General features: G+C 37.3%; 1 protein-coding gene across 1 annotated transcript; it reads right to left on the bottom strand.

Annotated features, from left to right (window-relative positions):
- Positions 1 to 219: 219 nt before the first annotated feature.
- Positions 220 to 16,742, bottom strand: LOC106876871 (uncharacterized). Its single transcript, XM_014925611.3, has 4 exons — positions 16,636 to 16,742; positions 12,445 to 12,629; positions 10,055 to 10,376; positions 220 to 3,164 (listed from the first exon to the last, which is right to left on the bottom strand). The coding sequence occupies exons 1-4, from the start codon at positions 16,723 to 16,725 to the stop codon at positions 3,099 to 3,101; spliced, it is 663 nt and encodes a 220-aa protein (XP_014781097.1). The 5' UTR covers positions 16,726 to 16,742; the 3' UTR covers positions 220 to 3,098.
- Between the last annotated feature and the right edge of the window lie 382 nt (positions 16,743 to 17,124).

The following is a 17,124-nucleotide window of genomic DNA, read 5'->3' on the forward strand; positions in this document are numbered from 1 at the left end:
ACACCCAGCATTTATTGCAATATGACAATAATAAATAACTCGTTAGTTTTATTATTGTAACAGCAGTACTTATTGCATTACTGAATATTGAGTGTTTAGATTCATTTACATCCACAGTCCAGGCGAAAACATCTTTAAATTCTCTTTCACGTCTTCATTTAATTACAGTCCAACCATATTTTGCAGAGAACAGAAGTAAAAAGATATTTCAAGTTAAAATTTTTTTTTAATTCATTTATTTTTTTATTTTTTTGCATTTTCATTCAAACAGAATATAAAGACATTGCAAGCAAGAGGTGCCAATCATCACAACTGACCAATAATGTCTTCAACTACTATCATTAATAGAATTAGCAGAAAATGTATAGCAATGAATTGCTATTTACCCCGCTCTTTGTTTATCTGGAATCATTGGAGAGAAAGAAAGAGCTTTCAATGTGTAAAGCATCTCTTACATATGTCCAACTCTTTATAAATGTGTGACTTGTTTGTTGAGTGCATTGGGCATGAATGTACCCCTGCCTTTCTCCCCATACCAGCTGATCTGCTGGCACTGAAAGTAATCAGTTGAAATATTCAGATATTCGTTTAAGGACTTCCCAAATCTGTCACTGTTTTTGCCAGTAACAGAAGACAGAATTGCAGGGCCAAAGCAAATCATACAAGATATATCCCTAGATGCTGTAACATTCAATCAATCTCCCTCTAGATTAGTATTAATCGACCCCCATAAGGTTGAAAGCAGCAAAGTTGACTGATATTGGGTTTGAACTCAAAACAGAGAGAGCTGCAATTAATACTGCAAAGCATATTCCATTTGGGCCTCTAACAACCACTCTGTAGTTGAAACAGTAGAATCCAAGGAACTAGGGATGGTCTCTGTCAGTATATACTAAGTATGAAATGTTCACAAAGAAGAAGTTAATTTGCTATGAGGAAGATGATGAAGAGAAGAGAAAAGATCTAACGTTTTATCATCCACTGAAGAGTCCTGCCTAAAACGTTAGCCTCCTGCTCCTCCTCCTCCTCCTCACAGTAAACAAACTTATTCCATGATGCCATCTTGAGATAATCTCTGCAACTGATGTAACAGTTTTAGTCAGGACTGTCTGTAATATGAAAGCATGGAAACATTGATGTGAAATGAACTTATAAATGATTGATGATATAGTAACAGATTTAACTTGTACTGATATGTCTTCTGAAAAACCACAATTTATAAACAGTCCTTTGAATTGAATAAGTAAATACTGCCCTTATTTTAAATCTACTAAACAAATTAAGGAAAGTATGATTTTTCTTTTCCTTTTTCTTTATACAGATAGAAGTATAGAAAAGTTGCTATTTTACGATAAATACTTTCTTTCGTATCGAGATGAGATTTGAAAAAATTCAAAATATTTTCGTTCAGAATAAATTTTGACCTAAGTATAAAAGAAAACATCAACATCTCTGCAAGATTGGTCAACAACAGATGGAACTAACTTATCATTTAAAGAATATTATAGAAAATAAAGTAAACTTCGCAATAGGACAGATTCAACATTTGAAATGAGCCTTTAGTTTATACTAAGTTAATTACTTGCCTAACAAGTCTGGAGTAAATATAATCTAAAAATATATATAACAAAAGACTTCGTAACTAACATCATTAATAGAAATTATAGAAAAATGAAAATCCGACAGAATGCAAATATCTGTGAAAAAATTTCCCAGAAAAAATCACATGACCTTCAGATAATTAAAAGACCAAGATGAAGTAAGATACTTTAGATTCAATTATTTTGCAAGATATACTTACTACAATAAAGAAAGTAGCTACAATTTTTAAATATCTTCTACAATAAGTTAACCCTGTATACAATTAGAGAGAAGCTAAGTTAGTAAGCTAACATCATGTATAAACCTTAAACTTGAACAAACATTCTAGAGCTAAAATCTTGAATGAGAAGGATGATCTAATGATATGTAATCTAAGTGAGGTACAGTTTTAGCTAACTTTCTTAGCAAAAATCGAAACAGTTAGTTGCCCATGATGAAAAATATTTAATTTAAATATAAATATCAAACCATATCAAATATGAGCTGTTCACCACAGCAATGGTGTTTTGGTAGTTCAATGTTTCACAGTTTGAGTAAGCTTCCAACATGAATGAGTACCAAGAGATGCTTTATCTGGATCAGTTCTTATCAAAGTCCATGTACTTATTCAGAGAAGCACTGCATGCACTGGAATTTCTTCTTGAGGCATTGTTATTCTCATCATGAATATTATTATTATCATTATTATTATAGGTATTATAATGTAATTGTTAGTGAAGAATTTTTTTTCATGGAAAAAAAATTATGTGACATTAAGTTTGTTTATGGTGCAATTTGGCCATGTATAACTTTTAATCTGAAAACTTAATTATCTTTTTAACTGATGAAACAGTAAAAAATTAAGTTAAAATTATACCACCCTTACAATTAATGTACTGACCCCCAGCCAATATATTACATTTGTACAATACTATGAAGACAATAAATAATGAATCCCCTCCTCCTACAGGCATGAAGCTTGAGCTATTAGAGTAGGTGGGGAAATTATGACAATACCAAGGCATAAAACCTTGGGGTTTTTTTGTTCTTCTTTCTAGAAGAAACATGACAATGGGATAAGCATTACCAGTGTTGTAGAAGAAATTATTACTGTTGGTTGATGAACTTCAAACTAATGAGAGGAAGGAATAAAAAAAAAAAGGAAGCAACATAGATGTTTTTTTTTATGTTGCTTATTAGATGAAAATGATGGATATCCCATAAACAATAATACATCGATATCGAACATAAATGATGTATGTATGCACGTGTATGACAGAAGGATATGAGCTGGAAACCTAACAGATATCCTGTAATGAAACACTCTGATGTAGTGTATTTATGTGTGTCTGTGTATGTATGTATGTATGTATGTATGCTTGTGTGATAGTAGGATATTAGCTGGAAACCTGACAGATATCCTGTGGAGAATTAACACACTGCTGCCAAAACATAAATGGTAAGAGGATAATAACTGGACTTTTGAATATAGTTATCTGCCCTACATGAGACATCTGTTATGGCCAAGTGATACGAGGAATAATTTTCTTCTTTTTCTCGGGTACATCACTCTCATCGTGAACCTACAAGAGAAAATGAAAACAATAAGAGGAATTTTTAAAAATTTGTTAAAACATTTTAAAACATGTCTAGGGAGAGTCATTACGGCAATATTAATAATGAGGTGCATCTTGATGGATGAAGTAAAGTATAGTCCATTGAAGGAGGCTTTTCCTTCGGATGTAAATCCACTGGGGCCGGAGGTAGATATCAAACTTTGGGCCTTGGTGGTGGATTATAACGATATCAAGGAAAAGATAAAGTGGTAAGTGTAATTTGTTTTTAAAGACTGTGAATAGACTTGAAAAAAAAAACATTTTTTTGTTAAAATTTTTTGGTTTTAAAAGAAGTTAATTTTCGTAATCATCTCGGTGGAATGAGCATTTGTAGAAATTTGTGTTAAATTTTAAGGTTAAAAAAAGTAAAATCACATAACCATCCCGGAGTGGGGCCAGGATGACCATTTCATCTTCATTATAAATACTTCATTTTATTCATCGTTTCATGTGTTAATTGTCCCCGCATGTGTGTATGTCCCCCTCTGTGTTTGGCCCTTGTGGCTTGATTAAAATTCAGTATTAATAATGATTCTCTCTAGACACAACAAAATGAGTTTCAATACAGGAATTCACATAAAGGATCTTGCAAACCAAATACAAAAACAAAGTATATTAAAATGCTGTTATATGTCAAAACATTGTTGTTTAACCTAGCTATCATAACTGAAAAGCAGTGTTGTATGATTGTCAATGCAGCTGAATATCTAATGAGCTACAAAAGAATACTTTCACTTTTACTATCTTACTTGCTTCAGTCAATAGACTACGGCCATGCTGGGGCACAGCCATGAAGAATATTTAGTCAAACGAATCAACCCCAGTATTTATTTTCTAAACCTGGTACTTATTCTATTGGTCTCTTTTGCTGAACTGCTAAGTAATAGGGACAAAAACAGACCAACACCAATTGTCAAGCAGTGAAGGGGGACAAAGACAGACAGACACATACACACACACAATCATCATCATCATTTAGTGTCTGCTTTCCATGCTGGCATGGGTTAGACAATTTGACTGGAACTGGCAAACTGGAGAGCTACACCAGGCTCCAGTCTGGTTTGGCATGGTTTCTATGGCTGGATGCTCTTCTCAACACCAACCACTCCAAGAGTATAATGGGTACATACAAAATTTTTTCAAGGGCTCTTCAAATACTATTGAGGAGGATCTCCAATTTACTATTTTGTTGCTAGGACCCCACAAAATCTTATATGAACCCTCAAGGCCGTATGGACCCCGGCTGAGAAGCACTTCTGTATAGTAATACTATAACATGGTGCAATGTACAATAACGATAGTAAAATTAGGGATAGTATGTGTTAACAACAATATAGTATTGTGTACTGTACAGTAACAATAATATATATTAATGTAGTGTACGCTAGCAGTAACCTAGTGTGGTATGTTGCACAGTAACAATGTTATATACTGGTGTAATGTATACTAACAAGAGTACTGATAAAAAAGAAAGAAAAAAAGGAAAATATTTAACTTTCAACTTAGAAAAAAAAATCACGAGACAAGAAAAGCAAGGGAGGCAACTCCGAAATCCAAATAAACAATATTATAGAGCTTGATCTTTGGAAAGTACACTGACCATACCAGACTTATTTCAGCGTTATTAAGCCTCCTCAGCAAAGTATAGTAGACTGATGGTGGGTGGGTGGGTGGGTGGGAGAATAAAGATCTTAAGCGAAAAACATTCACTGATTGAGCAAATTTAATGAACGACTGGGAAGAAATTTCCTTGGGATACCTTCAGCATGAAGAGCACACAGTTTTGTGGAAAGTGATGTGATCTTAATAAAAATTACAGGGCCAAATCTTCACTTTTAATGATAATTTTTGCAAAGACAGGCAACGAGGACAATTCTGAAATCCAAATTAATTCAAAAACTGAATTGGGACATGCAGTGGGAAGAAAGTCAACCTCTGAGGTATTGGAACTCAGAACATAAAGACAGACAAAATGTTGATCAACATTATGTCCGACATGCTAGCAAATTATGAATTGATATATTATGGAGTCAAGGCAGCAAGCTGGCGGAAACGCTAGCATGACACACGAAATGCTCAGCGGTATTTGGTCTGTTTTTACATTCTGAGTTCAAATTCCACCAAGATCGACTTCGCCTTCCATCCTTTCGGGGTTGATCTAATTGACTCACCCACACCCCAAAAATTTCAGGCCTTGTGCCTAGAGTAGAAAAGATTCTTTAAGGCTGTGAGCTGGCAGAAACGTTAGCACGCCGGGCAAAATGCTTTGTGGTATTTCGTCTGTCTTTACATTCTGAGTTCAAATTCTGCTGAGATTGACTTTGCCTTTCATCTTTTCAGGGGGTCAATAAATTAAGTACCAGTTGCATACTGGGATCAATCTAATCGACTACCTCACCTCCCCCAAAATTTCAGGCCTTTTGCCTAGAGTAAAAAAGAATATATTATGGGGTCTAATACACTATTGCTGTTAAATTAACAATATATTTTGATATGGTGTTCAGTAACATGGGGGAGTAAGGTACACAGTAAAACTAATATAGTGTGGTGCTATGTAAATCATAGCTATTACATTCAAGTCTTTCATGTAATGAATATCAATGCTAGTACACCATGAACTTGCATTCGGAATGCTATTCATAAAATACAATGATAAACTTTAAGCTTGACCCTTTAACATTTGAATTATTCTGTCAAATTGTCTTGAATTAATCATGCAATAAGTCACAGCTTCAGGATTTTGATGATGTGATTGTTCATTTTCAGAATAACTTCATAGGGTAGGTGTGAGAGGCTGGATCTAGCTGGTTTGAACATTAAACAGGTAGAATATTTTGGCCAGTTATGGCCATGCGCTGCCACCAAAGTTTAAAAAGTGTCAATGATAATTCTGAACCAACATCCTGCATTACGCATCAGGCACTGACCCCAAACAGAGAAGCGAAGCAGGAGAGAGGGTGCCCTAAAAATAGTAGGATAGGAGATATAAAGGGAGAGCTGGAATAAAAAGGGGAGGATCCAGCTGGAGAGAAGCAGAAAAGACTACCCAAAGTCGAAAACAGTGGAAAAAAGTTTTCAATGATCTATACTCCATAGAGGGAAGGCTTCCAGAAAAAGACTAGTTCAATTCTTTATCATCTCAGCTATTCTATTCCTATTTACATATATTTCTTAACCACTTAGCTAGAGCCGAGACGAGGAGGAAACTTCTATATCAATGCTTCTGAACCAGGGCCCATATAAGATTTTAGGGGGTAAACAAGCAAAGTAGTAAACTGGGTTCACAATATTATTTTAAGGGTGCATGAAAATAATTTTCTATAGGAGTGGCTGTGCGGTAAGTAGCTTGCTTACCAACCACATGGTTCCGGGTTCAGTCCCACTGCGTGGCACCTTGGGCAAGTGTCTTCTACTATAGCCTCGGGCCGACCAAAGCCTTGTGAGTGGATTTGATAGATGGAAACTGAAAGAAGCCCGTCGTATATATGTATATATATATGTAAGTGCGTGTGTATGTTTGTGTGTCTGTGTTTGTCCCCCCAGCATCGCTTGACAACCGATGCTGGTGTGTTTAGGTCCCCGTAACTTAGTAGTTCAGCAAAAGAGACTGACAGAATAAGTACTAGGCTTACAACGAATAAGTCCTGGGTTCGATTTGCTCGACTTAAGGCGGTGTTCCAGCATGGCCACAGTCAAATGACTGAAACAAGTAAAAGAGTGTATCTATTGCCAGACACTGCTTGGTTTCTTTCTCTAATGTTTCACATAGTTCAATGTACACAAATGAATGTGTGATAAACAAAATACTAGTTTTGAAAGGAGTATCTAAAGAATTCGAATAACTATGGGAGGTGTCCACCAGAGTAAAATAATAACCAAAGGGGTTCATAGATAAAAAAAAAATGGTTGAGAATTACTGCTCTAAATGATAGTTTGATTTAATACAAATAGCAAAATTTGCTCAAATGACACATAGGATAGTGCAGTCCTGGGCTCCCTGGACGTAAGAAAAAGACAGGATGGTCACGACCAGAATGTCTCTGATTAAAGAATTGCCCGATTAAGTCTGACCTGGCGCTAATCAACAACTGTGCAACAGCTCTCTACAACCGATTGAAAAGGAAGCGAGGTTCTATCAGACTTAATTCTCTTCATAAACGAAAACATTGGAAAATAAAGTCAGAGATATACTATCAGAACATAAGAGTTGATGGCCATGGTTGGAAGGTTTTTGAATGCAGGTCTTCTCAAACAGAAGACCTGGAACTAATCAACAATTATAATCGATTCAAACTTTAGTGTCAAAGTAATAGTAAACAGAGTTATCTCCCTTGCATCAAGTGTTATCTCAGTTGTTGCACAATGACCAATATATTTTTTTTTTAATTAAATCAGTTTAACCGATTTTTCTCTCTTAAAAGGTTTTACTGAAAATTTTCAAACGAAAGACCAATATTTGTTCTCAAGAATTCGGAACCTATCTTTATTGTAGTATTCTAGGACTTTTTTTAATGAGTGGCAATTTAATATTATTTACATAGATATGAAAACATCATAAAAGAACTGGGTTTTTTTTTTCAAGAATCAAGGCAAACACTTCATAGCTAAACACAAGGAGTACTGCATCCTATACAAATATAAATACACACACACACACGTATACATAAAACGAGCGCTTGACCAAGTGGAAATAGCAAATAAATCTTCCTCGAACCACACACTATCATATCATCGTTTAACGTCCGTCTTCCATTGATGGGTAGGACGGCTGACAGGAGCCGGCCAGGTAGAAGACTACCCTAGGCTGCTGTATCTGTTTTGGCAGGGATTTCACGGCTGAATGTCCTTCCTAACACCAACCACTCTGCAGAATAGATTCAGTGCTTTTTACGCGGCACTAGGACAGGCGAGGTTACTTTTGGCACGATTTCTACAACTGGATGAACTTCCAAATGCCAACCATTTTACAGTGTGTACTGGATGCTTTTTACGTGGAACTCAGCTCATCAATCTAACACACAGCTCCTTAACATTTTTGTTATATTTCGGTTGAAATGCCCTAACTTTGTTTCAATTAATTCTTAAAATAATAAAAAAACTTCGTAAAATAACTTTGTCATTAATTAACTGGAGTTTGGAACACAAATTTTGATGAAAGGTTTTAATTTAGATCACTTTAAATCAGGAAGCTTGTATTTTAGAATAAGGGATGGTCTCAGATGGGTTGGCGGCACAGACACAGGCGTGGCTGTGTGGTAGGAAGTTTGCTTCCCAACCACGTGGTTCTGGGTTCACTCTCACAGTATGGCACCTTGGGCAAGCATCCTCTACAATAACCTAAGGCTGACCAAAGTCTTGTGAGTGGATTTGGTAGACAGAAACTGAAAGAAGCCCATTATGTGTGTGTGTGTGTGTGTGTGTGTGTGTGTGTGTGTGTGTATATATATATATATATATATATATATATATATACAGAGAGAGAGAGAGAGAGAGAGAGAAAGATGTGTGTGTGTGTGTGTGTCCCCCACCACCACTTGACAACCAATGTTGGTGTGTTTACGTCCCTGTAACCTAGCAGTTTGGCAAAAGTGACCAATAGATTAAATACCAGGTTTTAAAAAGAAAGTAAGTACTGGAGTCAATTAGTTTGACTAAAATTACTCAAAGTGGTGCCCCAGCATGGCCACAGTGTAATGACTGAAAGAAGTAAAAGAAAAAAGGGTAAAAGGTACTAAATGAAGAAACAAAACCTAGATTAACTGATGATAATATCTCATTAATAGAAAGCAATTAGCGTGTCTATATTTTGACTGCTGCTTGTAAACTTCAAATCATCATCATCATTTAATGTCCATCTTCTATCCATGTGTTGGACGGTTTAACAAGAGCTGCATCAGGCACCTCACCACCACCACCACCACCTCCTTCCCTCCTCTTCCAGCTGGAGTAGCCATATAACTCCTCTACAGCAAGACAATTGCTCTTATCTCTCTATCATACTCTTGCCTCTCAATACCTTGCATAAGCCATCTCCATCAATACTGCCCTTCCTCTCGACCACGGTGTCTTGCTTTGCAAGTTAGTCGATAGCCACACTAGTGGCAGTGATATGATAAAGCATCCAGTGGTCGGTGTGAAGAAGGGTATCCAGCCATAAAAACAATACCAAACCAAACACTGGAGCTCACCAAGTGGACCGTCAAACTATCCAACTGATGCCAACATGGAATACAAAAACACTAAATGATGATCATCATCATCATTTAACGTCTGTTTTCCATGCTGGCATGGGTTAGACAGTTTGACTGACATCTCAAGAGCCAGCAGCTGCACCAGGCACCAATCTGATCTGGCAATGTTTCTACAGCTGGATGCCCTTCATAACGCCAATTGCTCCGAGAGTATAGTGGGTGCTTTTTACGTACCAGCGGCACAGGAGCCAGTCAGGCAGCCCTGGCATCGATCACGTTTGGATAGTGCTTTTTACATGCCACCGGTACAGGAGCCAGTCAGGGGATACTGGCACCAGCCATGTTCAGATGGTGCGTTTTACAGACCAGCGGCACAGGAGTCAGTCAGGCAGCCCTAGCATTGATCACGTTCGGATAGTGCTTTTTACATGCCACCAGTACAGGAGCCAGTCAGTGGGTATTGACACCAGCCATGTTCAGATGGTGCTTTTTACATGCCACTGGCACGGGAGCCAGTCAGGCATCCTGGCATCAACTACATTTGGATGATGCATTTAACGTGTCACCAGAACAGGAGCCAGTCAGGGGGCACTGGCCACAGCTACGACGATGATGATAAATGGATGCAATGAAAGAGATAAGAAATAATAGATATTTTAGACTTACATTGTTTTCTGATGGTCTCTTTGTTGCTGCTTCCGGTGACAAATTTTCTTCTAACGATTTCTCATGAGTACAGTGGTTATTTTTATTGCTTGATTCCTTAGTACAGTCTTTGTCCTGTGAATCCGGTGTGATGGCCACTCGCTCACAAACAGTGGACTGACCATTGTCCACAGACAAAGAACCGCTACGAGAATTTAACCTGATCGTTTTCCTATCAAAATTTATGCATGAAACTGGTGGCTTCACATGTGTCGTTGACTCAGTCGATGGATTATATGAAGACATAAAACGTGGCATAGGTTTCTCTTGGACGTCTGCAGAACTGCAATGAATACAAGCGTCTCTTTTAATTATTTCAAATAAAATATTTCCTGCAAGCAAGAGTCCTTTCCTACATCATCAAACCTATTATGTGCATGTAAACTAGAAAGCCTCTCATGGCCACTCAACTTGTTAGAAACAGCAGCCAAATCTCCCTCAAGTTCACTTCGCAACAACATGATTTCAGGTTCAATTCCACTGTGCAGTACCTTGGGCAAGTATCTTCTACTATAGTCACAGGCCAACTAATGCCTTATGAGTGAATTTGGTGGACAGAAACTGTGTGGAAACCCATAGTGTGTGTGTGTGTGTGTGTGTGTGTGTGTGTGTGTGTGTGTGTGTGTGTGTGTGCATATACATGTGTGTGTATATATATATATATATATATATATATATATATATATATATATATCATGGAGACAATATGGCCAACGCCTGTGTCGCATAACTAGCACCCGTGCTAGTGACATGTAGAAAGCACCTTTCGAGTGTTGGGCCTCAAAGAGGCAATGCCAAATAACTGAGACCTTTGGCATTATATTGTGCTTAAGACGGCGAGCTGGCAGAAACGTTAGCATGAGGTTATTGTAGAGGATGCTTGCTGAAGATGCCATATGGTGAGAGTGAACGCAGAACCATGTGGTTGGGAAGCAAACCTCCTACCACACAGCCACGCCTGTGGTCTCTTTTGCAGTTCAGCAAAAGAGACCAATAGAATAAGTACCAGGTTTAGAAAATAAATACTGGGGTTGATTCGTTTGACTAAATATTCTTCATGGCTGTGCCCCAGCATGGCCGTAGTCTATTGACTGAAGCAAGTAAGACAGTAAAAGTGAAAGTACTCTTTTGTAGCTCATTAGATATTCAGCTGCATTGACAATCATACAACACTGCTTTTCAGTTATGATAGCTAGGTTAAACAACAATGTTTTGACATATAACAGCACGTTCTGAGTTCAAATTCTGCCAAGGTCGACTTTGCCTTTCATCTTTTGGTATCACAAACACAGGCGTGGCTGTGTGGTAGGAGGTTTGCTTCCCAACCACAGGCGTGGCTGTGTGGTAGGAGGTTTGCTTCCCAAACACAGGCGTGGCTGTGTGGTAGGAGGTTTGCTTCCCAACCACATGGTTCTGCGTTCACTCTCACAATATGGCATCTTCAGCAAGCATCCTCTACAATAACCTCAGGCTGACCAAAGTTTGTGAATGAATTTGATAGACAGAAACTGTCTATAAATTAAGTACTAGTTACATACTGGGGTCAATCTAATCAATTGGCCCCTTCCCCCAAAATTTCAGGCCTTGTGCCTAGAGTAGAAAAGATTATACCGTGCTTGAGAAGACCCATCAGGTCAAGTGAAATTGCAGTCATGGCAGATACTGGTGTCATGCAACTGGCACTCATGCAGGTGGCATGTAAAAGCACTCATTAAACTCTCACAGTGGTTGGTGTTAGGAAGGGCATCCAGCCATAGAAACCATGCCAAATCAAACTGGAGTCTGGTGAAGCCCCACAGCTTACCAACCCTGCTTAAACCGTCCAACCCATGCCAGCAAGGATGCAAAATCTAAATGAAGATGATGATGATATGTGTGTTGGGGGGGTGGGGGTGAGATCATCATTTAACGTACACTTTCCATGCTAGCATGGGTTGGACGGTTTGACTGAGGACTGGCAAGCTAGAAGGCTGCACCAGTCTCCAATCTGATCTAGCAAGGTGTCTACAGCTGGATGCCCTTCCTAACACCAACCACTCCAAGAGTGTGGTGGCTGCTTTTTACATGCCACCTGCACAGGTATGTTTACAGATTCTTTTAATATTTGTTACATTAAGTGAGCTTTTATCAAGTGTGTGTGTGTGTGTGTATGTGCAAGTCTGTGTTTGTGTATGTCTATCCACACTGCTTTAAAACCAGTGTTAGCTGTGTGTGTGTATCTCTTTGTGTTTGTATCTGCCCCAACATCTGCCAATTGGCAAACGAAACTCACAGAATGAGTACCAAAGTCCCAGAGACTTGAGAAAAACATGCATGATGATTTAAGAATGAGAGTATGAAAAATAACTCACTTTTTAGAAACTTCGTTTGCAGTAGATTTTGACCTCTTTGCTAACAGAATCTGTTTGTTGGTCATCAATACACCTCGGCAATTGGAACGGTACTTTCTCTGAGGCAGAGGAAGTAAGTATCTGTTGTAAATGTCTATCAGTTCATCTTTGTCAAGAGTGTCAAGATTTGGTAAATCAAAACAGCGCTGGGAAGAGATAAATAGAAATTTGAAAAATCATAACTCAAATTATTTTGGTGACATCAGTATAGATTTGGTGGGATACAGGTAACTGGATATTGTTAGTGTAGGGATGGAATCACCAGTAATTGAGTAATGTTAATGTAGAGTAGGAGAATAAAATAACTGGTTGGCATTACAGTAGGGGTACTGTTAGTGTAGGTCCAAGTTAACTTTTTAGATTTAACTTTTTAGCATTCAGATTTTTCTATCAAATGTAATGCTTATTTATTCACATTGCTTTGAATTAATCATGCATTGTCTTGCAGCTTTAATATTTTGATGATGTGTTTGTTTATTTTTTAGAAAGACATTGTAGGGTAGGTGTGAGAGGCCAGATCTGACCAGTTTTAACATGAAACAGGTAGAATAGTTTGGCCAGGTATGGCCGGTTTGAATGCTAAGGGGTTGAACTCAAAACTTAAGCCTTTAGCATTTAAACTGACCATATCCAGTCCAAATATTATTCCTGTTTTATATTCAAACTGGCCATGTTCAGCATCTCACACCTACCCTGCAATGTCATTCTAAAAATAAACAATCATATCTTTGATATCTCTAAGCTACAAGATAATACGCGATTAATTTTTCAAAATGTGAATAAGTGAGTTTTACATATTTGACAGAGTTATCTAAATCTTAAAGGGTTACAAGTTTGTAGTCCAGAAGCATACCCACTTAGCCATTTCTTAAGAATCCCATAAGCATGAGTTCTACAGACTGTCTTCCTCTAGAAATGATACATAAACAAGGAGGCAAGCTGGCAGAAATGTTAGCACACCAGGCGTTCTGAGTTCAAATCCCGCTGAGGTCGACTTTGCCTTTCATCCTTTCGGGGTCAATAAATTAAGTACCAGTTACGCACTGGGGTTGATGAAATCGACTTAATCCCTCTATGTTTAGCCCCTTGTGGGCAATAAAGAAATAAGAAATGATATATAAACACAATGCTTGTGCCCTATGAGACCCACTTCAGTCTATAATAATTTCAATAATTAATATCAGCGTAAAAATCACACAATAAATTATCCATATGGGATAATTGGATCTATTGGAAGTTTTTCAAAGTTGGCACATCTTGCGAGCATTGTAGATTAATCATCTGCAAAAACATCACATTTGATGAACTAGTTTTGCCAGCCAGCTGTTTCTAAATTAAGTAAGAAACAGTAATTCCACTGGTACGGTCATGTGAATTATATGAATAATTCAAGGCTGCAATGCAAGAATGGTCACTTGTCTTTGGTACAAGAATAGAAAGCAGACAAGAGTGTTGAAATAGACCAGACTGAAAATTATCAAAAATGATGTGTCTAGTCTAGATTAAGTATAACCTTTGGGGAAGCAGTGTTATTGTAGGGCCAATGGCTTGGATACTTACCAAATACCTGTAAAAAAAATGCTCCTTCCAATACTACCAAAACCCCTATTATCTTCTCTCTTCTGTTCAACATATTTCCATATGGAAGGGCCAAAAAATATAAACACTTTCCACTACAATCAAGTTGCTTGGATTATCAATATCACCATTTTTTGTGTTGTGAGCAAGTATATACTTACAAAAGGGAGCTAGCTTACATTTTGAAAGAAATGGTGTGATGGTGCTTAACCCATTACCTACCAGTGATCTCATATGAAATCACTTAATTACAAATTTCGTAGTTATCTGTCAATATTTACACATATCTAACCTTTTTGCTATATCTACTAGGTATATTTCTCTGATATTCGAATGAGGTTTGCTAATTTTTCACCCAATATCTCGCTTATTTCTACTTAAAATGTTATTTTGATCATTCCAGCATGTTTCTAAGGCTGTTTTATGCTAGAAATCAAAGTTTCATAAAAAAAATTCCAGTTAATAGAATTATGGGAGGTAATGGGTTAAACCTAATCTTGCAGGCCAGTCTACCAAAAAAAAAAAAAACTTCACCTACAGCTCTGAACAGATATGAGATGCTGACAGATCATGGTAAGTTGTATGAACAAGTCAGGCACACCCAAGCCAGATGGTGACTTAAAGAGAACAAAATGAGATTCTTTATTAACTGTTTAGCATTCAGATTACTTCATCAACTGTAATATTCATTTATTCACAATGATTCAAATTAATCACATTATCTCACAGCTTTGAAAATATGATGATGTGATTGTTTGTTTTCAGAATTACATTGTATGGTAGGTGTAAGAGGCTAGATCTAGCTGGTTTGAACATAAAACGGGTAGAATATTTTGGTCGGATCTGGCCAGTGAAAAAGTAATAGATTTCCAAACAAGATGCCTTGTGGTATTGCATGTCCCTGCACATTCTAAGCTCAAATCCTATTTCAATTGACTAAGCCTTTCATCCATCTTAGGTCAATAAGTATCAGGGTTGGTCTAATCACTAGACCAGTGCTCCGCAACCGATATGCTGTGGCACACTGGTGTGCCATAAGATGATGCTAGATGTGCTGCAGTGCAACCTGAATATAATTTTTTTCCCTAGGCACAGGAGTGGCTGTGTGGTAAGAAGCTTGCTTCCCAACCACATGATCCCAATTCTACTGTGTGGCACCTTGGACAAGTGTCTTCTACTATAGCCTCGGGCCAACCAAAGCCTTGTGAGTGGATCTGGTAGACGGAAACTGAAAAGTCCGTCGTATATAAATATATATCTAGATATATATATGTATGTATATATATTTATGTGTGTGTATCTTTGTGTCTGTGTTTGTCACCCCCATCACAACTTGACAACCGGTGTTGGCGTGTTTACGTCCCCCTAACTTAGCAGTTCAGCAAGAGTGATAGAATAAGTACCAGGCTTAAAAAATAAGTACTGGGGTCGATTCATTTGACTAAAACTTCAAAGCAGTGCTCAAACATGGCCGCGGTCTAATGACTGAAACAAGATAAAAGATACCAAACTTTAAAAATAAGTACTGGGTTCGATTTGCTCGAAAAAACCGTTCGAGGCAGTGCCCCAGCACGGCCGCAGTTCTATGAATAAAACAAGATAATTACATTTTAACCGTTAAAAACTGAAACATTTAACATTTTCATTATTGCATATAGATCACTTTCGTTATTGTGTTCAAATCTTTCGTTTTTAAATACATTATTCTTTTATATGTTTCAGCCTTGAGGCTGTGGCACCGCCAGTGCTATAATACACGAACTAAAGAGGGGACTTCTCTACCAAGAGGAGAAAACACCTGATGTAAAAGCCCCCGCGAAATTTCGCCCGCATTCAAATTTGAAACTGTTCGCTGATGATTTTTAAAGGTCCATTTTAAAAAGTGATGAGCCTTCAGACCGAAGCAGTAATTTAATATAAGCTGTACACTCATGAATTTGTGAAATTAAAAATTCGTTTAGATGCTCTTTACATCCCTACATTTCACCCTTAGTTTTTCACTTACCTCTGCTCTATTAAAAATAGCAACCAAATATCCCTAAAATAATATCCTCCCGTCATTTTTATTGAACAACGGAAAACGTGGCATTTGATACAGAGAATGGTAAAAAAAAATTGATGCGGTCACGGTTGGGTTGCTTTTAAGTTTGCTTCATAAAAAGCTGACATAGGCTAAATCAAATGAATCTATAGAAAAGGTACCTTTATATTGTTTACAATATAATCTATATTTCACGGAGTAATAGCAGTTCGTCATGAAGGGTTAACATAGAAATAAAAACATAAGAATTATTTCTGTGTTGGGAAACATTAATTAATGTAGAACGACTCAAGCCGTTTCAGTACAACAGATTAACTAATTAACAGGAAAAGGCAAATATGATCATGATTGTTATTTAAGTTTATAGTTGACTATTTTAATTAGTCGTGTGAGACGTGAGTCGAGATAGAAAAAGAAAGGAAACGATGCGGTGTCTGCATCGACGGTAAATGCAATGAATACATTAGAATTACATTTGCATTAACTCATTTGAATAGGACTAAATATGCCTTGGTTCACCAACAGTAACTCACCGATTTTATAACCTTTAAAAGTCTTTCTTTTGTAAATAAATTTGGATAATTCCAGTCAATTTCTGAAGATTGCATCTTGTCCGCTGCCATCTTTGAAAAAGAAGTACAGCAGTAAATAAATAAGTTGGTGGTGATTGGTTGTGTGTTTTTTTACCGTTTGCTCCGTGTCCTTCACATTTTTCAGTTCTGTGATAATATTATCACCAAGGGGCGTAATAACTGCTAATTGGGTAACAAGCACTTGTTAATTAATATACCTCATGGGTCGCATACAGGATACCTTCTCAACTATACCCCACCCTGATTTTGTTTCCTCATAACTTAGACAAGAAATTGGTATTTTTTTAAAGAAATTTTCTACGAGTACCTTTCAGATGGTGTATATTACGATTATATCGGAATTTGACGCGATAAACAAAAATTGTTCGGCGCGTACACATACTTAGTGACACACGAGTTATTTCAAAATTTTCATTTATAACGTGTGTC

The sequence above is a fragment of the Octopus bimaculoides genome, chromosome 15 (assembly GCF_046866305.1).
Source record: "Octopus bimaculoides isolate indiv1 chromosome 15, ASM4686630v1, whole genome shotgun sequence".
NCBI lineage: Eukaryota > Metazoa > Mollusca > Cephalopoda > Octopoda > Octopodidae > Octopus > Octopus bimaculoides.